This window comes from Mesocricetus auratus, unplaced genomic scaffold (assembly GCF_017639785.1).
Source record: "Mesocricetus auratus isolate SY011 unplaced genomic scaffold, BCM_Maur_2.0 Super-Scaffold_100691, whole genome shotgun sequence".
Classification (NCBI taxonomy): Eukaryota; Metazoa; Chordata; class Mammalia; order Rodentia; family Cricetidae; genus Mesocricetus; species Mesocricetus auratus.
In genome coordinates, this window is record NW_024429267.1 from 13167985 (window position 1) to 13195587 (window position 27603).

The following is a 27603-nucleotide window of genomic DNA, read 5'->3' on the forward strand; positions in this document are numbered from 1 at the left end:
TTGGTCTTTATGCCCAAAGAATAGAAAACAATGTGCTATCTGAGGAGCAGGAAATTTTAAGCTTTTCTCTGCTTTGAAGCAGCAGCTCCCTCGGCCACCAATACTACTTTCCTTTTATTTTTCTTGCTCATAATAATAATAATAAATTAAAACTCTGCTGCTCTTTTATGTATGCATCTCTCTTTCTCTCTCTGTGTGTATGTGTGTGTGTAAGTACATGTATACATGTGTGAGTGTATGTGAAGATTAAATGTCAATCTGAGGACATCATTCCTCAGAATCTACCCACATTTGTTTTGAGACAGAGTCTCTCATCAAATGTACTAGGCTGACTGGTGGGTGACACCCAGGGTTCCACCTGTCTCTACATCCCTAGCAGTGGGATTAAATATGTGTACCATTATGTCCAATTGCTGCTTTTTAAAAGATGTATTTTATTTTTAATCATTTGTCTCTGCATGTATCCATGTATGGGTATGTGCATGTGAGCATAGGTTCCTACAGAGATCAGAAGAGGATGCCAGGAGCTGGAGTTATAGGCAGTTGTGAGTTTCCCAGTGTGGTTGCTGAGAACCAAACTCAGGTTTTCTGCAGGAGCAGTATGTTCTCCTAACCCATGAGCCATCTCTTTTGACTGTTTTATATGGATGCTGGGGATCAAACCCTGGTCCTCATGCTCATCTGACAAGTATTTTGTTTATTGAGCCATCTCCCCAGAAGTTCTTTTACAATCACCTTGTAAAGAGAAAAACCAAAATTTCCCCCAAATAATTATCACATTTAGGAACTCTGGGCTAAGCAAAGATTAAGATGGGCTGACAACTTACGTTTTGTCCAAGAAGTCCATGAGCGGTCTCAGAGCAGTCTCTGCATCCATCGCTGCACTGTTCTTATTTGCTGTGCTGTTTCCATTTGCCCTCATTTGATTTAGCTCGACAACCATCTGCTTTATACACTCTTCAATTACAAGTTGGAAGCTGAAAATAAAGGGCATAAACTCTGGAGGAGAAGTCGATGTGCTGCCTGTGTCTGAGTTCTACTTTGAGGAGACTGAACCATTTCAAATGGAATGGTTTTCCATCCTCATCTGTTTGCAGACTTAAACCAGGTAGGATCTTTGGCTGTGATGAGACACGTACTTTGAGCCTCGGTATGCAAAGCAGATAACAGGGATGCTCTTCGGGTGGCCAGTGCAACTGGGCACTGGAATCCACCCTCTCCCCCACTTTCTCTAGCTCCATACCCTCTTTGCTTTCTCTAGTTTTCCTGGCAACTCTTTTTCAACTGGCTGCTTATTGCTATGTAGCGTTCTCACAGTTATTGAAGAAAATCACAGAGTGCCCATTAAAGTTGAGTTTCAGGTAGTAAACATTTTTGGGTAAACGTGTTCATTCTACTACTTGGAATAAAATTAAATTTAAAAATCACTCACTAGTCATGTGAAATTCCAGTTGATCTCAGCTCTATCTAGATATTATACATTGTGATTCTTATCTTTGGTCTAAGAGCTCTTTTTCTGATGATTGCATCTGATTTCAAATCCACGTGGGTAGCCCTGGCATACACTCTGCCCTCCACACCACTTCATTAGCCTGTGTGTGTAACATGTCCGTGTGCAAGTCTGGGTTCCATACAGCCACATCTCAACAACCACAAACTTGAACAAAGTATCCTTAAATCTGAGGACTTAAAAGTTCTAAAACGTGCTCCTTTGACCAACCTCTCACCTGCTTTCACGACTGGCATTCTGACCCTTTTACAGTAGGACCAGGTCTTACTGCCCATGTTACAAGTTTTCAGTAGCTCCCAAATCCAGTTAGAGAAAAATCTGAAATCATTTCAAGGATGACAATGGACAACAGAGGCTTCTGGGTAACTTCAGAGAATCATTACTTGCTACTCCTCTCTGATCTTTGTGGCAGTCCAGGCATAATAGCATCCTGGGCCTCTTGTAACTCCTGGGTCTGAGTTAACCCTGAAAATCTTACGGTCCCTTCTAGGGTCCATGGCATTTCCACTGCTATGGAAATTCTGATGGCTTCCCTGGTGTTTCATTTGTCTGAGGCATATCTCAGCCATCACCTCTGCAGAGTCCTTCCCTGAACACTCAGACTTAAGTCCCAGTACTCTTGCGTCTCCAGCCCTTAATCATACTGTATATTTCTCTTAATCGTATTGCCCATTATTTGGCACAGAGTATGCACTTTGTCTAGTTACTACCGATTCCCTTTATTAATATAAATTCTTACAGAGCAGAACTTATCCACACAGTAGTTTATCCGGGCATAAACTACTATGCCTGGCACAAAGTAGTTTGTTCAGGAAACAGTGGGACAATAATTTAAAGTATTGTATTATACAGACAAAAATATGAGGACAGGTCTTAAATTTCTCAACACAAACAGATGGCAGCCCTGAAGATGTGACAGATGTGTGAATTAGGTAGAAGGTGGTGGTGGCTTCATAATTCTACATATCTGGAAATACCAAGTTGTGTGCCTTGAATTTATATAGGTTTTCTATGTCAGTGGCACCACAACGAACCTACTAAGAAGTGGTATTGGTTGGATGTACCTCTGCAGTGCCTGCTTCCGCTTGCCTCTTGTCTTATTACTAAGGGTTTAAACAGCCTGGAAAAGTCACCCTCATACTGTAGTGTTTTTCTGTTCACTCTCTCTATCTCTAGCACCAGTGCTGGTGGCTCTTGTCTGAGAGTGTCAAGGGGGAATTAAAAAAGGTGGATGTGCTTGGCATTCATTACTAAGATGCTTCTAACAACAGGGATAATTAGAATACAGATGCATTGAGGTGTGGAAAAACCACTTAGGAGAAAAAAGCTTGGGAAATGCTCAATTACTGGGTGGTAATGAGGAGGGAGGGGGCTTTGACCTCTGCATCAAAATCAAGCGAGTCCCTTTCTTCTCCCCCACACAGTGATAACACAGGGCATGTTATTTGAAAGGTTAGAAATGCATTAATTCTTCACATTTTGCATAGATGTTTGTAGTCTTGCTCTCTACTGCTTGCTATCTGACTTAAATGGAATGAATGTGTTTTTATGTATACATTTTTACAGATATTTATTATTAAGTATGTACTATGTGTGAGTCGTGGTTTCAAGTGTCCAGAACATACAAATGAACAAAATAGGTACTACTTGTCCCCCAACACATGAGACCTTTCCTTCACTTTAGCAATGTGGAAATAGTTTAGCTAGTCTGCTGTGAAGTATATCATTTTCTTAAAGTTATGCTTTTACTAAAGATAGAAAGCATTCAGTAGATTTAAATTATGTATTTTGGGTATTTTTTATTTTCCTGGCCTCCTAATAGTGGGTTTATTCATTTATTTATGTTTTTTGAGACAGGGTTTCTCTGTGTAGTTTTGGCTGTCCTGGAACTCACTCTGTAGTCCAGGCTGGCTTTGAACTCAGAGATCCACCTGCCTCTGCTTTGAGAGTGCTGGGATTAAAGGTGTGCCCACAGCCCTAATAGTGGGTTTATAAACACTTGACTTATAATTCTAAGTATCTCAGGGTCAGGGTCTATAACCACCACTATGTTAGTACTTGTTTATCTTTGGGTCTAGGCTTCTCTTTAGCTTCTTTACTATTTATGACACCATTCCATAGTTGGTATCTGTATTTGGCTCCTGTTCCCGATGGATATGGCTCCTTTAGTACCTGTTTATATTACATTGGAATAACCTCCTTCAGGCTGTCATCTTGGTCAGCCCTCACCAATTCCCTTTCATGTGGCTAGATATGTTGTCAGCTTTGGGTGTCTACAAGGAGGGGTGGGAGAAATTGGGCAGTTGTGGATCTTTGTGGCAATGTGTATATTTAATAGGGGAATATTCACAGGTTTTTGAGATAATGATGATAGAATAAAATGCTAAATGCCTACTTTATTGACTGACCTCAGCTGCATCAATAACCTTTCCTGGCTATATCCACCTCTAAAGCAATTACCTTTTCTTGTTCTGATTCTCAAGCCAGTACACTGCGGTAAAGGGTGGACTGAGCAAAGCATGTAGAATTTCAGTTTCAAATGTGTGAGAAGCATCCTCCTGAGCAGATTGAGGCTGCGAACTCAATCAGCAGCCAGGTTGTGAGATTAGGCATCGGAAGGAAGAGTTCATGGTGTTGATGGACCAAGACGTTCTACTTCTGCATGAGTCTAGCACAAACCAAAACACAATTTCATCTGAAACCTCTTCTGTACCCATTCTTAGTGAATTCAACTATCAGGTCTTCTCTTTATCTATTCATTTTTGTTTGAAAAAGACATTATTCACCAGCTTGTCTAAAAGTAGAGCCAATGAATAATAACAGCAGTCTTTTTGGGCACCCAAGGAACCAAACACTCCTTAAGAGTTCCTAAGAAATAGCCTTGAATTATTTATACCTAATCCAGCCAGCTTCTGGCACTAATGGTTCCAGTAAAGAAATGGACTGAACCAAAATGAGTGAACACTGTTTGTATAAGCAGAAATTTAAGGGGCACAAGTTTGGAACTTTTTAGACCATCTTTAATTTATCACTGACATGAAGCCACTTGGTCTGTGGAGGAGGCAGGTGATCAGGGAGCATGCCAGGAGCCCACGAAAGGCTTAAGACTGGGGTTTGTCCCCCTCCTGGCATTATCACAAAGCCACCCTGACAGTCTAAGGTACTGAATAAGGTGTGAAAATTTTAATGGCATGAGATGTGCTTGGCTTTTCGAGTGAATTCTTCCCTCATTTGTAAGGCCCCAGCCTCAGCTCCTGAGAGGAGAAAGGAGCAGGCTCGTGTAGTTCTCCAGACTGACTTTGTGACATGATCATGCTACTTGCCACGGACTTCCTACCTACCTGTGTGTGACGTATCATAGCAACAGCACAGAATAATTATTCTTCTTACAAGGCAAGCATGATGGGTAGCCTGTTTACTTCAAGAATATAAATGACCTTAACGGAACTCAATTTGATCTGGTATTTTAAAAATAATGAAAGTCTGGGTCATGGGCAGCTGTGAGTTTTGGTATGTAGGATAAAAATATATGGTATGTGTATCAGGGGATGACACAGTAGCAGTAAAGACAGACTAGGGCAAAAACCATTTTATTTTGGTCCAGAGGAAGAAATTTCCGGCCTGGTTGGAGATGTAACATTCCAGTCGGGCAGTGTCTGTGACTTGGCTGAAAGGATTACATCAGGGAGGTGAGATACCCCCTCCCAGGAAGGTGAGACCCCCCCTCCCAGGAAGGTGAGACTCCCCCTCCCAGGAAGGTGAGACCCCCCCTCCCAGGAAGGTGAGACTCCCCCTCCCAGGAAGGTGAGACCCCCCTCCCAGGAAGGTGAGACCTCCCCCTCCCAGGAAGGTGAGACCACCCCAGGAAGGTGAGACCACCCCCAGGAAGGTGAGTTCCCCCGTAAGCCATATTAAAGAGACAGGCTAATAACTGCTGGTTTAGTCTCCTTCCCAGTCTTCCCCACACAGTAGCTTGCTGGGCTACAGCAGAGCAGCTTCAGTTTCATGAGTCTACCTGTTTCCTGAATTACCCAGAAAAGCACACCCTTTCTTCTTTCTTTCTCTGCCCTCAGCATGCTTCCATAACGCTTCAGGCTTCCTCATGCTCCCCACCAACATGGCTGACTTCCAAGCTTCTCCTTCCTCCTCCAGGCAGTTGCTGGAATTTCCATCTTGCCTTCCCTGGGGTTTTTTTCTTTTAAACTCTAATAAAAAACACTGTCCTCAAACTTAATCTTGTAAAAATAATGTACTTCTACAGCCTTGCTAGCACCAATATATCCTTCATAACCGAAGTTTGCTTGATTTTTCCAAATTTGAGTACAGAATTTAGTCTTTGGAGCATCAATGGGATGACAAATCTTGCTAATATATTCAGCCATGCTCTCTCTTAAACAAAACACAAATTCAAAACTTTCTCATTGAGAGGATTTAGGCAGTTGACAGAAATGAATGTAAGAGCAAGCCCAGTGTCTGCTCTGTTTAGCTGTCTTATTTCCCATAAAGTTATGAGCCGGTCTTGCTTTATTAGATGCCCTTTTTCCTTCCTCTAACTCTGCTAAATAATTTCCTGCTGCCTTTTGCAGCCAGAGGCAACTCACGTTTTTCTTTAACATTTTTCTTTGTTAACACATTAACTCACAGCTGGCATGGAGGCAAGCCTGACAGGCCTGAGCCAAAGCCCCATCACTGTCACCTCAAGTCAGAGCACCTGAGCCCCACATCTCTGAAAACTCAAGGTAGAGAGATCCTCCATCTTGCTGATTAGAAGTCAGGCTGAGTCAGCAGGCTCATAGAGGTCACTCGCAACACAGAACAGAGGCAATATGAGCTCAAAGCAGAGCAGAGGGCAACAAATGTGCTAAGCTCCAAAGAGCCAGGGTGCGCCAGCTCTGTGTCTGAGCTGTGAAGATAGGTTCCACCAACACAACACTCTTCAGTTTGAAGGAACTGAGATCAGGCCTCTCATAATCAATTGAACTCTAAGTCTGGGGCTTTACTCTGCTTCATTCTGATATCTGAGAGGCACAATGCTTCCAGAGTTCCTCTGGCCTTCTCATTAAACATGGCCTTAGTAATCATTAAATGCCTTCAAATTATTCATCTTTCTGGAACCCAATAGAAGAGGAGGAATATTCAAGCAGGAAGCTTTTGCTCTAAAGATAATTTTATAGCCACATTGGGAAACTGAACACATAGCTTAAACTGATAAGCAAACATTTATTGACCTAACATTTAAAACAATGTTTTGTCAAATTAATGAACCTATTCAAAGATATATTTAATTTACACCTGTTTTAATAATTGATAGTAAAATGAGTGCTCTCCCATATAGGGGTAGAATAAAGTTCTCATTCTTTACAAATATGTCATGGACGAGGCAAGCTAACTTTTAAAAATACAGATGCCCATAGTTTGTAAACACTTGCTTATGAGGTAGTAGGGATCATGAACCCTAAGTAGTGCTGATGTACGGTACGGAGCTCTTCTGAGGCACAAGCACAGTGACATGTGAGGCTTGAGCAGAATGCGTACTTCTTATGTAAGTTTTTTCTTTTTCCTGCATCTCACTATTGTCTCCACAGATCCCTGCTCTCTAGTGCACACTGTCGTTGCAAATGTTCATGAGCTAAGATTTCTGCCCCTAGAGAAAAGCAAGGGAAATAAATGACTACATCAAAGCCTAGGACCAGGTGTGTCAAATACCACCAAAGTGAAGCATGTACAGACATCTTTTGGCAAGGCATTGCTCTTGGATCCTGGGGTCACCAACACTTTTCAGAGGAGAATGCCTAGACAGGGTCCTGAAGCAAAATGAGTGATCGTTACAAATGAGACCTGATACACTCAGACAACTAATTAGGTTGCTTACCTTTCTCCGTAAGTGATGCTGAGCTCATCCAGAACCCCGTTGAGTTTAATTTGAAGTTCTTTTAGAATAGTGCTAGCTTCAGGGTCTAGCTGCAGAGAGACCATAAAGAACATCACTTGGGAGTTTTAAGAAAGAAGCTCATGTCTACTTCTCTTGGAAGCATTTTGCTTGCAACATGGCAACTCCAAACAACAATAGAGACACTTTTTTTCTCCCCTCCTTTTTTTTTTGGTCTTTAAAATGCAAAGGCTTAGGAGACTGAAGAAACTCTAAAAGAGAATATTGATGGATTTTCATAACATGCTGAATGAGGTAAGAGCTAGAGGGCAAAACTGTTCTTGGCTACTGTGATGGAATGCACAAAGCATGGCAAGAATATTCCCCAGACAATGATAACTTCGTAATTTGTAAAACCAAATACGTTATATACTCAAGTTAAAATATGCACTGATTTAAAAATACATCTCAGTCTTTAATACAGCTGTAAATAAATAGGTGAATTAAAATAACATTCACTAAAAAGTTAACTTTTGAGAACAGGCTGAGTATCTCAAATCTGAAAGTTTTCTGATTTTAGAGTCTTAGACTAGAGTTTGCTCTCTTCACAATTGTTATTTAAACCCTGAAATCTGAGATGCATAAAATGTAAAACTTTTTGAGAACCATCAGGATGGACACACACACACACACACACACACACACACACACACACACACACACACACACACACACCCCAGAAACAAAAAACAAAACCTCTCCACATTTGGAGCATTTTGCATTTCTGACTTGAGGGATGCTAAGCCTGCATTGCAGCAGGTCTTAAGTGTGTGTGTGTGTGTGGGGGGTATTGGATACATTTTTCAACTTGGAATGTCATGCCTTAGGACAAGCCAATACCCCAAACCCATGGGTCTAACTTCTTTCAGGGTATTGTGTAACCTGGGTGGGGAGAAATTCAAAGATTTGCACTAAAAAAATAAATAATTGTTGCAGTGACACAGTAAAAGATCAACATGGGATTTATCATCTAAAGAAGTTAATCCTGTTGGTTGTATTTTTACAAATTAAAAGTATAGTTGACTTGTACATGAAATCTTCTAAAAGATGTACACCGCCAATCAGAGATAAATTCATGGAAAGGATAATGTGCCACAGTTCCTGAAATTGAAATGTCAGTCTTCCTTCTTGTGGGTCTTCAGAAATTAACTTTCCTCTCATTAGTGTGTATAGTTCTTTGACAAATTAGTCTTCTAATGCAAAGAGGTTGGGATGAAGCCAGTTTCTTGAAGTGAAACAAATAGATTCATGACATATAAACCAAAGACCCAGGGAGTGTATCAGATGAATGTGAGATCTGCTAGTAATGTAAACTCCTAGGATCTTATCCAAAGAAATATACAAGAATATTCGCTAGTAAGTATACAAGAGTATTCACCAGAACATGAAAACCTGCAATACTCCAAGGGCAGCTTTTAAAACTAAGAAACTACTAGCAAGAAGAGTGTGTGTCAAAAACTAAAAAAAAAAAAAGTGTGTGTGTGTATACATGTGTACATGTGTGAGAAGCTGTGTATACAGAATATATATTTATGTAGAGCCTAGAGATTGACAGATGTTGAATGTCCTCTCAATTGCTCTCTACCTCATTTTTTTGAGACATGGTCTCTGACTGTATCTGGATCTCAGCAGTTGACAGACCATCTGGCTGTGAGCCCCAGAGATCCTCCTGTTTCCACCTCCCCAGGGATCACAGATGCACATCCAGCTTTTTACATGGGTGCTGGGGACCTGAACTCAGGTTCTCATTCTTATACTTTCCCTGCTAGGTTACATCCTGAGCACTGCAAAAAGTATCCATTACCTGCCTCTGCATCTGTGTAGCCCTGGATTGTGTGGACACAACCAAATACATGTTGGAACTAAAGCCAAAATATGCATCTGTCACATGAGACTTTCCCAATCCTATGAAAGCCATCCTTGATGTCAAGATCAACTTGGATCTAAGTCTGTCATGACTGTTGGATTCTTACTCTCTAAAGAACCAAAATTCTTCCTAAGTCACTTCCTAAACTTCAACTATTCTCACTTCCTAACCTTCAACAAAGGAGCCACAGGTAGACAGCCCCTCCAGCCCCAGGGAAACATGTAGGTTGGATGTTTCCACTCTCTTTTCTTTCTTTGTTTTATTTTCCAGTTTAAATTTAGATAAGAAACAAGGTTGCTTCTCTCTTTCCCTTCCCTCCTCCCGTGCCCTCCCCCCAACCCCCCGTTATCCCCTCATTCCCCCAGGGAGGGTGAGGCCCTCCATGGGGGTGTCCATAGTCTGTCATTTCATATAGGGCAGGGCCTAGACCCTTCCCCAAGAGTTCAGGATGAGAGTGCACCTCACATTGTTCTATGGGAGTCCAAAGTCCGTGTGTATACTTGGGATGGGTACTGATCTGCTGCCCAAGGCTCAATAGATTACCTAGGCCTCCTCACTGACACCTACATTCAGGGGGCCTTGATCAGTCCCATGTTGGATTCCCAGGCTGATGCCTGGGATTCAAGAGTTAACCTTTGTCTTGTCAGCTGTTTCTGGGGGTTAAACCAGCCCAGTATTAATCCCTTTGATCATCAGTCCTCCCTCTCTGTTACTGGCTTTCTTGAGTTCAGCTCAGTACTTAACCTAGGGAGTCTGCCTCTTCTTTGATCAGCCACTAAATGAAGTTTCTGTTTCCCAGACTCTCTGGCCATAGGATTGTAGGCTGGCACTCCCCAGATCTATGTCTAAAATCTATATATGAGAGAGTACATGCCATGTTTCTCTTTTTGTGACTGGGTTACCTCACTCAGGATGGTTTCTTCTAGTGTCATCCATTTGCCTGCGAATCTCATGATTCCATTGTTTTTTTCTGCTGAATAGTACTTCATTGTGTAAATGTACCACATTGTCTCTATCCACTCTTCGGTTGAGGGACATCTAGGTTGCTTCCAAGTTCTGGCTATTACAAATAAAGCTGCTATGAACATAGTGGAACAGACATCTTTGTTGTATGAATGGGCATCTTTTGGATATATGCCTAAGAGTGGAGTTGCTGGGTCTTGTGGTAAGTTTATTCCCATTTTTCTGAGGAATCTCCATACTGATTTCCAAAGTGGCTGAACCAGTTGGCACTCCCACCAGCAATGGAGGAGTGTCCCCCTTTCACCACATCCTCTCCAGCATAAATTGTCATTGGTGTTTTTGATTTCCACTCTGTTTTCTTTACAGTGGCTTTAACACTAACTTTTTCCTGCCTTCATCTGGATAAAGTTGTAGGGAGAAAAATGCTTTTGTTTTTTCCAGGCTCCGCACTCCTAAGAGTACAAAGAGGGCAGTTCCCACCCATAAGTTCACCACATCTAAGGAAATGGCTTTGCACAAAAGACAGGCTAGGCTTGCTTCCTACTTAAAATGTATGTTTGGTTTTCTTATTAGTGTGACATAATTGAGGTAGTTTTGTTCAGTTGTTAAGGCAATACTTTGAAAATCATACCAAATGGTTCCATGGGCCCCTCAGAGGAAATTATGACATTTTCCCAATAATTTACTTTAGTATCTGTGAACAGACATTTCTTTATCAAATAATTGGCTGCTATATAAAAATCAAAACTATCAGACTACAGCAATTTTTTGGTAGACTTATGTTTTTACATAAGTATGCATAAAAGGCTTCTTCCAAGTGATGAGACTAAAGGAAAGAGAATAAGCCTAAAAGAAGATTTTTATTTTCCATTATTATCTAATCCAAATAACACCACAATATCAAGTGAAACAATTTTGATGTCAATGTAGTTTTTTTCCAATACATACATGCCTTTTGTGATGTTAGGAATATGAATATAAATATATTTATCTAATTTTAAGATAATTGGGAGTAACAAAATTGCTATTCTGCATTTTATAAAAATTTGTATTGTGTGAGTATGTGTGTGCATGTGCATGTTTGTGTACACCTGTCCATGTGAGTTGCAGGGTGTCCAGGGTGGTCAGAAGAGGACTTGCAGGTTATTGTGAGCTGCCTAATGTGAGGTTTGGGAACCAGCCTTGGGTCATCTTGGATGAGTAGCAAATGCTCTTAACTACTACCAAGCTATCTTTTCAGTCTTATGTTCTGCATTTTTCAGTGTGCAAAAATTTAGGAAATTTTTCTCATTCTTATAAATTACAGTTTTATGAAATTATAGACTAGTGTTCTAGAACCCATTGCCTAAATTATCAATAGCCTATTTTGAAAATTATTGGCTACTTTTGAAAGGTAAAAATCTATATAATCTTTTCATAAATCCTTCTATGTTAGCCTGGTCATATGCGTGGTAAAAGATAAAAGCAAACTTGATTTTTATTGATATCTAAAATTATTGTTAGAAGTTTCAAATAGCCCTAGAAGAATACTAATAATAAATTAATACATTAGTAACTAAATTTGCATATGTATTTGATGAGTTTAATTGGCTATGTAAATTAAGTTTCTATATAAAGGGGAGTATACTAAAACAATTTATGAATGATGAATCAAGTTCTGAATTTATATTAAAGTTAAAATATATTTCATATGTATTGTATAAGAAGATTTAGGAATTCCCAAATCTAGCCTGGTAAAACCTGATCCTAATGTACAGAATTAATTTTAGTCCTAAGAAGATATTAACTGAAATTGTACATCATTGAGGTATTTTAGATCATTGAGACATGATTATGAAATGAATTCAGCTAAGATAGCTAGCAGGGGCTTGGAGAGATGGTCAATAGTTAAGATCACTTGCTGTTCTCCCAGAGGACCAGAGTCTTTCTCTGAGTATCTACATTCTCACTTCACAATTGCCTATAACTCAAGGTCCAGTTGATATAGTGCCCTCTTATGGCTTCTGTGGGCACTGCACTTGCATACACACACACACACACACACACACACACAAACACACACACAAGTCTTACAAAGAAGATTGCTAGTAGTCAAACTTTCATTTACATTCTTTTCCATAGGCTCTGTTTCTCTTTTCCTTTTCCTTTCTCTCTTCCTTTTTCTTTCCTTTTTTTTTTTTTTTTTTTTTTGGTTTTTCGAGACAGGGTTTCTCTGTGGCTTTGGAGGCTGTCCTGGAACTCGCTTGGTAGTCCAGCCTGGTCTCGAACTCACAGAGATCCGCCTGCCTCTGCCTCCCGAGTGCTGGGATTAAAGGCGTGCGCCACCAACGCCCGGCTCCTTTTCATTCTTTTGAGACAGAGCCTCTTTACATAGCCTGGGCAGTCCTGAAACTTGATATATAGACCTGGCCAGGCTTAAATTCACAAAGATCTTCCTGTCTCTGCCTCTTAGGTGCTGGGTTAAAGCTATGTACCATCACTTCTGGTCTTTTATTTTTTTCTTTAAAATACAAATAATTTGTCACTTCCCATTTGCAAACCTTCCCCCAAACATTTCATCCTAGAGGTAGGTAGTAACTCTAGCATTTATATCAATTGGGTTTTTTATTACTATGTATTCGAAATGCTTTTTATTGTCTTTTATATTGAACTTGGGCTTACTGTGCAACTCAATGCATCTTTTCCAGTGTCGTGTAAGACTTGCATGTACCAAATACCTGAAAAAGGGACTGGAGACGATACACAGAACCATTAGAGGAGTCATTCTGATGGCCAGCCTGACTCTCTATGGATCCATTTACTATCAGTAATATACTTTTGCTTTTGAAATCAAATCCTGTATTCATCAGCAATAACATATTCTGACCTACCAAGTTATTCTTGATTTCAAATACCTGACTACTTGCCAGACCTTGTCAAATTATACTCTGACATTGGTTCAGAACTCAGTTACCATACCAACTCTGCATGCATTTCTGATTTTTCTTCCTACTACTCCTCTGTGGACCTAATCAGAATACATGATCTTTTACCCTCTTTAAAGCATTGGTAGTTAAACTGATCATGAAGGTCTTGCTGGAGTTATAACCAGTAGGCTGCAAACGGACACTAAAATGCTTCTGGTACTCATTAAAGTCACCTGTAAAACCGATGTCGTGGAAGAACTAAAGCCCCGTAGAGTGCCATCCACTTCCCCACAGTGCACTGCTCCCCTGTTTTCTTTCTTTCCCATAAGCCTCTAGGCTGCCAAGTTTTGTGTTCAGAGCCCTGCCTCAGTATCAGGGTGCCATTAAGTTAACTACCCTTTCCAGAAGTACAAATGAGGTAGGAAGGCCATGTTGTCTGCCTGTCATCTCCCTAGTAAATGAGGACAAGATTTACCTAGTGGTTAAATTCTTTAATATTTTAAAATTAAAACCCTTAATATTTTGCATCAAATCCCTTAATACACAGTATTAAACCCTTCACTGTTTTTGCATTGGACCTTTTAACAGTTTGATTTAAATCTTTTGCTATGAAGACTGATGCCTCATTTCCTAGAAGCCCTCTGTCCAATCGAGGACTTGTTCCCTTGCTCTGGACCTCATTCCTTTAACCACTCTTCTTCATATTGAGTCACTATCATTAATTTTACTTCCCTGCTCTACAAATATACTCTGATGACATTCACATACAAAAAAGCTGAATAACGGGAGATAAGCCAAATTTATCTGAAAAAACCTTCTCATCAACATATGGTGACTCCCTTTCCTCTCCCTGACCTCCAAACTGCTCGCACCATAAGCCTGAAGGTGCATTCCATATCTGCATCTTTGAAACATCCATCTGCAGCACGGCTTCTGCTCTGCACACTCCACTGCAGTGTACAATATAGGTCACCATGATTTTTTCATTGTCAAGTCTGGTGACCTTATTTATCCTGATCAGCCTCTGATCATACTGCTGTTTATCTGCCAAGCCCTTACTTCCTTGCCTGTCTAGTTTCCCATAGTTTGTCTTTTTCCTATTGACTTCAAGTCCTCTATGCACCCTTAACTATTAGTCCCCTTCAGTTTTCCCTTTCTGTTCTGCATTCACTTTCCCCTGAGCCTTTAGTAGCTTCTACCACCACTCCTGTGCTAATGACCCCCATTCTCTTCTCTGCACCCTCAGCAGCACTCCTGGACATATTGTCTCATTTCCTAAGTGCCTAGTAGAGTTTTCCTTCTGAAGATCCACACGTACCTCCATCAAAGAATATAAATACAGAACTAATTAACTTTTCTGGCTTAATTTATTTCTTCTTGTTTTCTCTGATTTGGTAAAATGCAGATGTCATATTTGACTTCTATATTCTCCTTCCATTTATACTTGGATACCAAGCTATGTCTCTAAAATATCTCTACCTCACTTGTCCTCTTGAGTTCCTGACTTAGTATTTTTCTCATCTAATTTACAAGTTGTATCATTTTTCTGATCTCTCTTTCCATACCTTAGTGGATTATTCCTGGAGTTGATTCAATAAACTCAACTTTGATTCAGCATTTTTGACCCCCTCGAGCTGCCTCTCAACAAGGAAGGACTTCCAGCAATTTCTCACAATCTTTTCTGGCTCTGGTTCTTTGTTTTAAAAGGCTGATTCTCTCCAACTGTTCCATCTTTTTCAGAGCCTATTCACTCCACAAGTCCTAGTTCTGCCTAAAATACAACTGGGAAATCAGTGAAAATTCCATGGAGAATCTGGCATTAGGGCAACCTCCTTGTAGAGTGATGACATCCCATTGGATATTGCAGTATGCTGCCAGAAATAAGAGATGTTGTCTGTACTGTAAATAATTAATCACAAATGCTGCAACTCCAATGATGGTGCTCTGTTGTCAGTATTAGTCTTGTTCCTTTATGGAGAGCCCCCCAAAGAGATCACATGATCACAGAGGCAGACTACCGCATGTTCCTTATCCCACGCAGAAGGGCATGGATGCTGGGCTAGAAGTACTAGGCACTGTGCATAAACTCTGGTTTCAAAATACAAAAGGGCCTCAGTGGCTGTCTCTGAACCTAACTAGATAGTGTGTGCAGTAGAACCAATCATTATGGTACATCATATCAACTAATGTCTTTAGATACAATAAGGCACTTCACTTTCTTCAGCTTTTACAGTTGGAGAGGGAAGGGGTTTCATCTCTTGAATTTCCTTTACAGTTTTGAGTTGATGAACACACAACACATTTTGGGTCTATTTTCACTTTTTTGTGCTATTCATCTCTGAGTTAAATCCCTATCTGCACTACCTAATAGTCTTCTCTCTTAGTTTGATATTTCTTCCCATCCCCTCTACTCTCCACACACTACCCCTACTACCCTGAAGTGGTTTTTTTGGTAGCTATCAAGGTTCTAGATCTTCTAAACACAGAGGTTTATTTTGAAAATGGTCCAAATTCCAGATGGGAAATCCAAGATTTGAAGTATTGTGCTGTTGGAGCTGTAAGAAGATCAACAAGAAGTCCCTTAGAAACATGTTGTCACCTAGCTCAGTTGTCATCAGGGAGGCTTCCACTAACAACTGATGGAAACAGATGCAGAGACCCACAGCCAAACATTAGGCAGACCTCAGGGAGTCCTGGGGAAGGAGGGAGGAAAGACTGTAGGAAATAGAGGGGTCAAGGATGCTACAAGAAAACCCATAGAATCAACTAACCTGGGCTCATAAGGACTCACAGAGACCAAATCTCTAACAAGAGAACTTGCATGGGACTGATCTAGACCTTCTGCACATATGAAATGATATGTAGCTTTGTCTTCTTGTGGGATTCCTAACAGAGGAACCAGGGGGCTGTCTCTGACTCTGTTATCTATTTTTGGGACCTTTTCTTTCTACTGGATTGCATCATCTAGCCTTAATAGGAAAGGAGGTACCTCGTCCTACTGTAATTTGACAAGTCATGGCTAGCTGACATATATGGAAGGACTGTACTTTTCTAAAGAGGAAGGAAAAGGAATGGATGGGACAAGGAGAAGGGGAGGAGGGAGGGAGGGATGGAAGGAGAGGGATGGATGGATGAAGGGAGGGAGGGAGGAAGGGGAAACATTGGGCTGGAAAAATTAATTGAAGAAACTTGTCTGAAATGATTCCTATCTGAAGACGCTGTTGCAAAGCACACACCACCAAACTACTTGGCTGGAAAGGGGCTTAGAACATCCTACCTGTTTCTGACTCGCTGTGGGGCTGTACAAATCCAGAATGAGTCAGGAATAGAAGAAAAGGGTCATGCCCTGTCTAGAGTTTGTTCTTTACATATGTTCTTTTTGCCCAGCTTCCCTTTGTTTATATCTTTTGTCTATTTCCATTACAGCATTACAGCAGCTATACTCAACATGAAGTGATGGGGTAAGAATGCTCCACGAATGGTACACATGGGATGTCTGAGGGTTCCTCTGACTAGCAGGGGAAAAGAAGACTGACTGGGAAGAAGTGATGTTTAGAGAAAGGGAAGGTGGGAGGGGCAGTGGGGCAGAGTTCAGTCAATGGGTCACTATAATGATTAGAGAGTAGCGCTGATTTATACTGTTGCATGACACTGTTTAGAGTGATTTTGAAGGATAGGTCAACACAGAAATGGTTCATCACATTGAATGTTCTAAGAATTGCAACTTGATCATTACAATGTATACAGACATCAAAGCTCAACACTCTCTAACTGTGTCTACTTGTTAGGTGTCAGTTGTCAACAAAAATTCCTGGAGAAAATCAATGTCTGCACAATGATTGACTCTTTAGGGCTGCAGTGATGTGGAGTGGTTGGGATGTTGTAGGTCTAGAGGCTAATACCATATCTGAGATAGCTTTAGCCCTCTGGATAGCCAATCTTTGCTCATCTTTGTGTCAGAACTAACATCCTATGACTAAAACATTTTGGAATCTATTAACTCAGTGGACAACTGGCTTTCACCAACCCAGAAGTTAAGACATCATCATCTGAGGCCTATAGAAAACCTTTCCTCTTCTTGCTGCACCTGCCTGTCTGATGTACACATCAATGTATTTGAAAATTGCTTAATTAATGACTTTCTTTGTTCTGTAAAACTACCAAACTTCATTAAACTATTTCCAGGTTGGAATATGGAATTTGGAGTAACCTAAATCCGTGTTTCTGCTCCATGATCACTTTGCTCCAGAATAAACTGTGTTTTATTCCTTTTAAGGCAGTGATTCTCCACCTTCCTAACGCTTCCTCATGTTGTGGTGACCCCCCCAGCCATAAAATTATTTTCATTCCTACTTTATAACTATAATTTTGCTACTGCTGTGAATCATAATATAGGTAGCTGATATGCAGGATATCTGATATGCAACCCCTGTGGAAAGGCTATGACCTATAGGCTGAGGATCACTGCTTTAAGGTGAAAGCTTTCTTTACACAGACACAAAAAGAACCACTAAAAGATTACAAAAAGCTATGATTTTTACTGCTGGATACATTGGTTTATTGTATGTTAGGGCAACTCTGAAAAATCAAAGGTGATGAAATAATGAAGTAAATTGTGGGAGATAGAATAGAGCATGTGTCCCTCCTGGCATGTGTGCCCCTTAAGAGAGATGTTAGTTTAAACAGAGACTTGTTAGTATGTGGGTGATCCTCAGGCTGCCAGAGCACTGGGAGGCAAGGTTAACAAGCAGCCCCTACCTGGGTTCTGCATCTCATTCTGACATGGGCTGCAGCACAGGAAACTCACCATCTCATCGTTACCTTACTTTCACAAGTTCAGCTGTTGAGCCAGACTGTCTGCACAAGTCACTCTGGACTCAACTGTATTTGTTAAATCATACCAAATTCAGGTTGTTCTTTTAGTTCATTGTTCGCTTAATTTTCTATTAATTCCAATTTGAAAACCCTAATTACAGAAATGGCTAGGAGGAGACAGAAACCAGGCAATATCTGCAAATAAAAGACCAGAATGGCCGGCATTCACTTTTCCTTGTTGCTTGGCCTACGAAACTAAAAATAACTGGTTGCATTTTCTGATTTCCGTCGAGTGCCACCTCACCTTTGAGTTACATCCACACAACGAGATGCTAGAAGTTTGAGTTTATTGTGGAGTAAATAGAGCATTCAAACTTCCTTTTGAAGGGCATTTCCCAGACTAGAAAGAGTTGTTGCTTTTCCCTCAGAACTATTATATCTTTTATTGTTCTGACTTCCTGAATAAACCCAACATTTTTCTTTGAAGTGGGACCATCTTAGCACTCCTGTATCTCTGGTACCTGGTAAGATTTATAGTGCTCTGAACCATGTGACAGATGGGTCAAACCCGAGAGGATGAAATGGGAAGAGATGCTTAGAGCGGTCCAGGTAGCAAAGGTGCTTAGCTTCTTCATGTGTCTTTTTCTGGGTCAGTGGTTCTCAACCTTCCTAATGCTAGGACCCTTTAATACAATTCCTCATATTGTGATGGCCCCTAAACACAAGTTTGTTTCATTGCTACTTCATAACTATAATTTTGCTACCATTATGAATCGTGATGTAAATATCTGATATGCAGGATATCTTACATGAGACACCCAAACGAGTCATGACCCACACGATGAGAATTGCTGTCCTAGGTGCTGAAAGGTAGCCTGGCTCTTAATTGCTGGGTATGAGCTTGTTCTTTGCAAACATCTTAAGGCCAAGACAATGAAAGACACTTTTTTTCCCTCCCCCAATTCCTGACCCCCCACAGGTACAATAACTCCAAGTAGGTGCTGCCTTTTGCAGGGAACATCACATTGTCCATTCTTTTGGTATTCCTCACAACCCCACCGGACAGGCCATTGTGGAGCGCACCCATGCCACTCTCAAACAGTATTTTAAGAAAATAAAAAAGGGGGAGTATGTTACCTCCCCCAATATTCAGTTATCCACCATACTTTATATTTTAAATTTTTTGACCATAGACAGTAATAATTTGTCTGCCATGGAGAGACATTGGAACAAACCCTCCCAGTCTTTGGGATGGGTCAGATGAAAGGATTTGATTACAGGAAAATGGCAGCCACCCACTCCCCTACTAGCTAGGGTCCGAGGGGCTGTTTGTGTTTTCCCTCCAGGAAGTGAGAAGCCTATTTGGGTCCCCGAACGGTGCATCAGGCATGTTGACCCCGACTCTGCTCCCGACACTAGGAATGCTCGCCATGATAAAAATGATCCAAACATTGCCAAACTCAGGTAAGGGAAGTATGGACACTGGTGAGGAAAACCCCTCCCACCGTTTTGATGCCAGTTAGCCAACACGAGAGTCTGAGTTTCCCCCTCCTAAAAGGGGAATCTCTGCTTTATTAAAAATATTTAATATCTCCATGATTAAACCCTCAGTTAAAAGTTGGATTGGATTAAATGTCTAGGCCCTCACCTAACAAAGGTCAAAAAAAAAGGAAACCTAAGATGAAAAGTTGCCCTCAGTTAGAGGGTGGTTTGGAGGATCATCCTCAATGGGAGGATAGATTAAAGATGGGTAAATTTAAAAAACTGGTAACAGTTAATAAATGAGGTATTAGTATTCAGTAAAGAAAAAGACAAAGGCATATAAAATAAAAATGTTTGGTTACATTTATATAGGGTAGGTTATTGAATTTTGTGAGTCATCTCTAAAAACTTTTGGCAAAAGCCTGGCCTTTCCACTTTGCATCTACAGAATTACAAGGAGTGGGTATGGCTGTAGCCCCTGAGTGTAGCTCAAAACTTCTCTAATGAAGAAATGACGAGGGACATACAGGACTTTTTCAACCTTTTGTTTTAATTCAAAGATTGACTGGAGTTGTTCTGTTAAAGAAGTTTCAGTTCAACAAACTAGTCATAACCTAGGCAAGGAGAGATATGTATGCATGGTCTGTGTGTATGGACGTGGCCACGTCAGTATGTATAAGGTGTGAAATGTAAATGCGTGAATGTTGACAAAAGCAACTGTTCTAATTGCCTTGGATATGATTAAAGGGATACTTAAATCCCTTCAAACAGTTAAAAACTACCTAAATCGATTTAGATATAGCCAAAAGAAACATCCAGTCAGTCGGTTAATATTTTAACAAAAAATTCAAGTTAAGCCCTCAGAGCCAGTCAGAGAGAGAGAGAGAGAGAGAGGTTTTTTCAGGGAACTGTCCTGCCGCTTTGGCAGGCCCCCACCCCCAAAGGTGTCTGTGTAGATGCAAATTAGGCCTTGTCAGCTCAGATGCAAATGAGGCCTTGTCAGCTAGTGAGAGCTACAGGTTAGAAAAAAAAAAGGACTATTTGGGACATAGTATAGTTTACAATCCTTAAATGATTCTCAAAGGTACTTAATGGTTATGTCCCTTTTAAAGGACATCTACTAATACTTTAAATAGTGATCCCAATTCACCTAGATAGTTGACTAAGGAGGGTAGACAAATCCTTCTACTGTTATGGTCCAACTTCAACAGTTCAAACAAAATTTAAAAATAAAAGGGAGTATGTCCCCAGTCTCCACATGATTCATTAAATAATCCACTCCTCATTTAAATATTTATAAAATATAAATGCCAGTGAGGAATCTGCTTCAGACAGATTCTGACATAATGAAAGTTAAATAACTATTACTCAGGCCAAATGGAAACATCCATACACTAGACAGTAGAGAAGACCCTAATTTGGGATCGAGGGCATGTTTGTGTTTTCTTACAGGAAAAGAATAAAGCTTCAGTAGCGGTCACAACATCTGGTGAGATGCATGGAGCAGAAAAAACTGGACCTGAGACCGTGGGAGCCTGCTCAAGCCAGTTCGAGATCTCCTAAATCAGTGTTCCTGACCCTTGATGTCATCAAATCTACAGTCCGAGAAAGAAATAAAACAGTCAGTTCGAGATTTCCAGTTTCTCATCAGGCTTGCTACATCAACCTCCTGGACCCGTGAGTTTTCATCCCAAAGCCAACAAAACTGGAAGATTAGCATCTAGCCTTTGATACACCTTAAAACAACAGAATTCATTTTGCCAGCTTTTCCCTTTGGGGGAAAAAAGACCCATTTAACATTTAGACATTGGTATGGACTGTGATGAATGGCAAAAGCCTTTTTTCAGTATTTGAACAGGACATGGTCACTTGAAATATCAGACTCGGTAGTTCCTGTTTCTGGAATCACAGTGTGTTTTTTTCTGGAGAAATGTGGTTTGTCCTGGTGCAACAAAAAGACTTTGACTCGGGTTGCATGTTCGGCTGATACTACTGACATTAAATCGACAGACTACATCACCACAGGAACAAATTGGTACCCTGTAAATAGTGCAACAAGCCTCTTGTTCATATTTTTTATAATGCTACATGTGTAACATCAATGATTGTACCTAATGTATCTGTGCAAGCACACTCTCTAATGCTTTCCTAAGTAGATCTTAAAATAATTGTAAACTTTATCACTGTTTTGACCGTCAAATTGTAACTATAAATCACCCTTGTAGCAAAGAAAGGCTGGTGGTAGAATGCTAAGGCCCAGATCGGGGGATGGGCAGGTGACAGAGAGGCGCTATGTCAGTGGGGGTCCTAGGAATGGTAACAGTGGCAGTAGGCATTCTGGCTTCATGCTGAGTTCAAAGTGCCTTAGCCCATGGCAATCCCGATAGCCATAAAGCCTTATTACAAATGATTTTAAGGGTGGGGCTACTTCAATGACGGGCAACTTGTGGGGAAGACCCACTCCCACCTAACAGGGGTTCAAGGTCCCCCAAAGACGGGCCAGGGAGGGTGACCCTACTTGACCTAAGACAGGAGTGCCTCATTTAAAAATAAAAAGGGGTGAATTGTGGGGACACCAGACCTTGAGCAGAAACCCACTTCCCCTTCGGCCTGGGAGCAGGCATCTATGTAATGTTTACTGAAAACAATTCAGTGCTTTAAAGCTTGATAGGGCTCAGATAAGGGCTGGCTCACTGAAATACCATGCCTTCCACACCTCCTATGGCTAGATGCCTCTTCCTGCCCCCTGTGGTGTCTCCCCGATTCTGGGGCCGGAGATTAAACCACCAGCCAGGAGGGTGAGAAGTGGAAAGAATGGTATGTAAATGGATGGCAAAAGTCCTTAAAAAGGGAAGCCCTTTATCTTGGGGAGACTTCTCCTGAGATTTCTTCTGAGAGCTCTCTCCTAAGCTGACTTGGGAAGATAAAGTTTTCTTAAAGCAACCGACCGGTCTCTGTGTCATCTATCCCGACCACCTTGCTACATTCTCGGATGCAGGCCGCACAGCAGGTGCGACAAGTAGGCACAATGGATAATTAAACCTTTTAATTTACAAAGTTTGAAATTGCTTTGGGAGATAATTTTAGAACTGAAAGTAAGTTATAATTAATTGAATTGTCTGTTTTATTATTGAACTGTATAATATATGCTTTATAATTCAATTTATTCAACAATTTACTTTATAATTACTGAAAAGTGATAAGAATAGTTATTGGTTCTCATTAATTTATTGCTAAGTGACATTTCTATTTACAGTCAGGGGATATATATAATATAACATAGTAATATATTCTGCATGAACTAACACAAAATTCTTAGAAAGTGGAGATCAATAATATCACCTGGAGATCTGAATATATAGATTAGCATCTTTAAAATTATAAATTAAAAATATAAACACTACTTTTAAGTAAAACAGTGCATAAAATATAAATGAAAAGTTCACAATATTTTTAGAAATGCTGGAGTTTTGTATATGACTTTAAAATAGTTACCTATATTTTTTAGGACTATTATTTTAAATACAAGCATTTGACTACCCTACTGTGTATCGTCACAAATACCATCCAAACACCTTGAATCAAGATTCATTGAACAGAATGCTGGCTGGTTGAGCGTAGTGCAGAGGTAAGACAAAAGCATTCTGAGCTGTTAACTTTCCCAGTTCCTTTTTTTTTGCTTTAGTTTATGTGTGTGAGTGTTTGTGAGCATGCAGGTGTACTCACCATGTATGTGCCTGTTGCCTGGTACAGAAGAGAGTGTTGGATACCCTGAAACTAGAGTTACAGGCAGTTGTGAACCACCATGTAAGTGCTGGGAACTGAAGCTGGATCCTTAGGAAGAAGAGTGAGTATTCTAACTGTGGATCTGTCTCTCCAGTCCCTGAGCTGTTTTTAATCATCCTGTTTCTAGTCTACCAACACGGAGCAGCTGTGCTCAGAGTCCCAAGGCAAGTGGCCTCAGCATCACCATCTGAGGTTTTGTTATCAACTCAAATCACCCAATCCTGCCTATGGCCCGCTGAAACAAATACTCTGAAACTGGAGTTCCACAATGTGTTTTCACAATCTCAGCCTGAAGCTAGGGTATGTGCTGAAGTTTAGTGGCTACCAATTGGAAGCCTATGTCTTTAAGCAGAGAGCCTCTCCCCTTCCACATCCCTCCCCACTACTATGTTCCCTGCTTTCCTGTCTGGTCTGGATCTGCTCTACCCACAGAACTCACTGAGTCTATGTGGTTAATAGGTTTGGAGAAGACTTCACTGAGTTGTACAACACACACTGGAGTCGTCAAGTGCTAGCTCAGCATTAAAAGTTCATAATAATACAGATACACATGATTGAAACACAAGAATGAGGTTGCTCACCGAAAGAGACATGGTATATGCTACAGATTCTTTAGCTCTATTCTCCATGGACACAAAACTTACTCTTACAGTAAAGTCCCTACTGTGACCAGAGATGGAAAACTCAGTCATATTTGCAACATGTCAATAAAAATCATGTTACCATGGCACTAACTGGGTCTGTTTTATGGTGATCAGAATGTATATGTAGCTTTAAAAAAAACTTCCTTTTCACCTTCAGCAATGTGGTAGCATACAAGTTTAACTAAAAAAATAGTGCTCTTATATACAGATTATAATGGAATCTACAATGGAAAAAAGAAAGCATCTTCAACAAACGGTGCTGGTATAACTGGATGCTGACATGTAGAAAAATGCAAATAGATGCAGATACAAAACTTAAGTCCAAAGGATAAAAAAACCTCAATATAAATCCAGCTACACTCAATCTCTTTGAAGAGAAAGTGGGAAGTGCCCTTAAACACATTGGCATAGGAGACAATTTCTTAAATATAACACCAGTAGCACAGACACTAAGATCGACAATTAATAAATGGAACTTCTTGAAACTGAGAAGCTTCTGTAAGGCAAAGGATATAGTCAACAAGACAAAATGGCAGGCTATAGAATGGGAAAAGATCTTCACCAACTCCACATCTGACAAAGGGCTAATTTACAAAATATACAAAGAACTAAAGAAACTGGATACCAAAATACTAAACAATCCAATTAAAAATGGGGTACAGACCTAAACAGAGAATTCTCAACAGAGGAATCTCAAATGGCTAAAAGGCACTTAAGGAATTGCTCATATTCTTAGTCATCAGGGAAATGCAAATCAAAAGAACTCTGAGATACCGTCTTACACCTGTCAGAATGGTTAAAATCAAAAACACTAGTGAAAGCTTATGTTGGAGAGGATGTGGAGTAAGGGTAACACTCCTCCACTGCTGGTGGGAGTGCAAACTTGTACAACCACTTTAGAAATCAGTATGGGTGTTTCTTAGAAAATTAGGAATCAATCTACCTCAAGACCTGGGAATACCACTCTTGGGCAAATACCTGAAGGATTCACACTTATACCACAAGGACACATGTTCAGCTATGTTCATAGCAACATTATTTGTAATAACCAGAACCTGAAACCCCCTAGATGCCCCTCAAATGAAGAATGGATAAAGAAAATGTGGTACATATCCACAAATACTATTCAGCAGAAAAAACAATGGATTTTTGAAATTTGCTGGCAAATGAATGGAACTACAAGAAATCATCCTGAGTGAGGTAACCCAGACACAGAAAGACAAACATTGTATATACTCACTCATGTGTGGATATTAGACATAAAGCAAAGGATCACCAGCCTACACTCCACAACCCTAGAGAAGCCAGGAAATAAGGAGGACTGCCTCCAAAGGGAAATAGACAAGATCTCCTGAGTAAATTGGGAGTGTAGGGGGAGAGGGGAGGGGATAGTAAGAAAATGGAGAGGGGAGAAGAGAAGGGAGGTGGAGAACATGAGGGATCAGAAAGGTTGAGTTGGAAGAAGGACAGAGAGGGAGAGCAAGGAAAGAGATACCTTGATAGAAGAAGCCATTATAGGGTTAATGAGAAACAGCACTAGGGGAATTCGCAGGAATTCACAAAGATGATCCCAATGAAGAATCTAAGCAATAGTGGAGAGGGTACCTTAACTGCCCTTCCCCTGTAATCATATTGATGACTACCTCAATTGCCATCATAGGGCCTTCATCCAGTAACTGATGAAAGCAGATGCAGAGATCCACAGCTAAGCACTGAGGCGAACTCCTGCAGAACAGTTGTAGAGAGGGAGGAGCAATAATATGAACACATGGGTCACGACCGTGGTGGGGAAACCCACAGAAACAGCTGACCCGTGCAGAGGTGGGAGCTCACTGACTCTGGACTGAGAGCTGGAGAACCTGCACAAGACTGAAGTAGGCCCCCTGAATGTGGGTGACAGGTGAGGGCTTGGGCAATTTATAGGGTTCCTGGCAATAGAACAGTAATTATCCCTAGTGCATGAACTGGCTTTTTGGAGCCCATTCTCTATATTCAGCCTAGATACATGGAGGAGGGCCTTGGTCCTGCCCCAAATGATGTGACAGACTTTGATGGTTCCTCATGGGAGGCCTCACCATTTCTGAGCAGTAGATTGAGGTTGGGGTGGGGAGATGGTGGGGGGGGGGACTGGAGAGAGAAGAAACTGGGATTGGTATGTAAAATACGATTTTTTAATAAAAAACTTCATTTTTTGTAAATTTCTCAGTAAGAAATAATGTCCAGAGCAGCAGCATTTCTCAACACGTGGGTTGTGACCCCTTTGGAGGTCACAGATCAGATATCTCGCGTGTCAGATATTTATGACTCATGGCAATAGAAAAATTACAGTTATGAAGCAGCAATGAATTTTTTGGTTGGGGGAACACTACAACATGAAGGACTGTACCAAAGGCTCACAGCATTAGAAAGGTTGAGAACCACTGAGTACTATCAGTGGTCATTAAGTTAATGAATAACCACAGGCCCCACCATTTCAAATGGTTACATTACAATGCAAGCAGCCTCTGCTCATATGGCACAGTCAGAATTCTCCTAAATCAACTTCTGTAACTTTCACGGAGTATCCAAACCAATATATTATGACTTCCTGAAAAGAAATGAAATTTTGGAAAATTTAATTTTCTTTATCACATACTTATGAAAATTAGATTGCAGATTAAAGGAACATTTGTAAGTCACTTCCAAGGCCTATAACAGTAGACTCATGTTAGGAAATTAATACAAAGGAATTTCCAATAGACTCATGAAGTTATAGCCAAGAAACAAACTAGTATAGACTACAATGTTTCTGTTTGGAATTATTCCATCTATCATGGAATAAATAGACAATCATTCACCAGTGAATGGCATTCCCATAATGCTTGTACTATTATTGTTATACACAGGGTCACTGTATGACACAGTATAGCGATGGTGAAGTAAATGGTTAACTTCATCTCAAGTCAGATTATAATATAGGTTGTATATTTCATATATTCAATACAGTGATCCCTAAGGCTGACTGACAATGTTTCCATCTGGACCCCATGCAGAAGGTGGGTGTTTTCAACAATAAACAGCACAAAACCAAAGCCCAAGTGTGAAACACTTCTGTGTTCACGTTGTCCTGTGAGGAAAGAGCCATCTTGGCAGTGCTCAGGTCAAAGCAACAAGTAGTCATGTCTCTCCAAGCAGTCAGCAGTAGACATGTCTGCAAGCAGCCAGCTGTGGACAGTGCTCAAGGCAAGCAGCCAGTAGGGAGAGCATGACTAACAAACACATGACATTTAAGGCAACTCCAAGCAGATGCACAAGCAACCATCTTCTAACGGGACTTGTGTAGAGAGAAGTACACACCCTGGCATAGAGGGGTAAATATAGCAAACACCTGAGAGAGGAGAAACAGGGCCTGGCATGGAGAATATCACTGGTATTAGTTAAGATTCCCTATACAGCTGCACTTGGAGAAGAAACTGGCAACTGAGATTAGTCCACATAGAAGAACTTATTTATGATAAGAATGATTTATGTGTGTGTGTGTGTATGGTGCATGTATATGATGTACATGTATGTGTGTGTATGCATGCATGTGCTTATTCAAACAGGTGGAGGCCAGAAAATGATAGTGGGTGTCCCACTCTATTACTCTCACCTTCAAGCCAAGTTTCAATGAAATCCTTTTTGATTTCTGTAAAAACCTCAAGTGAAGGAACTTGCTTAAA

General features: G+C 40.6%; 1 protein-coding gene across 5 annotated transcripts in view; it reads right to left on the minus strand.

Moving 5' to 3' along the window:
• The window catches only part of Unc13c (unc-13 homolog C), a 449289-nt gene that overhangs the window by 55173 nt on the left and 366513 nt on the right, over window positions 1-27603 (minus strand). For all 5 annotated transcript variants that reach the window (XM_005073734.3, XM_040739669.1, XM_040739671.1 and 2 more), the window contains 2 exons: window positions 7383-7471; window positions 828-977 (listed from right to left, as the gene is read on the minus strand). In XM_005073734.3, coding sequence (XP_005073791.1) covers window positions 828-977; window positions 7383-7471 — 239 coding nt within the window. The remainder of the gene's footprint in view (window positions 1-827; window positions 978-7382; window positions 7472-27603) is intronic.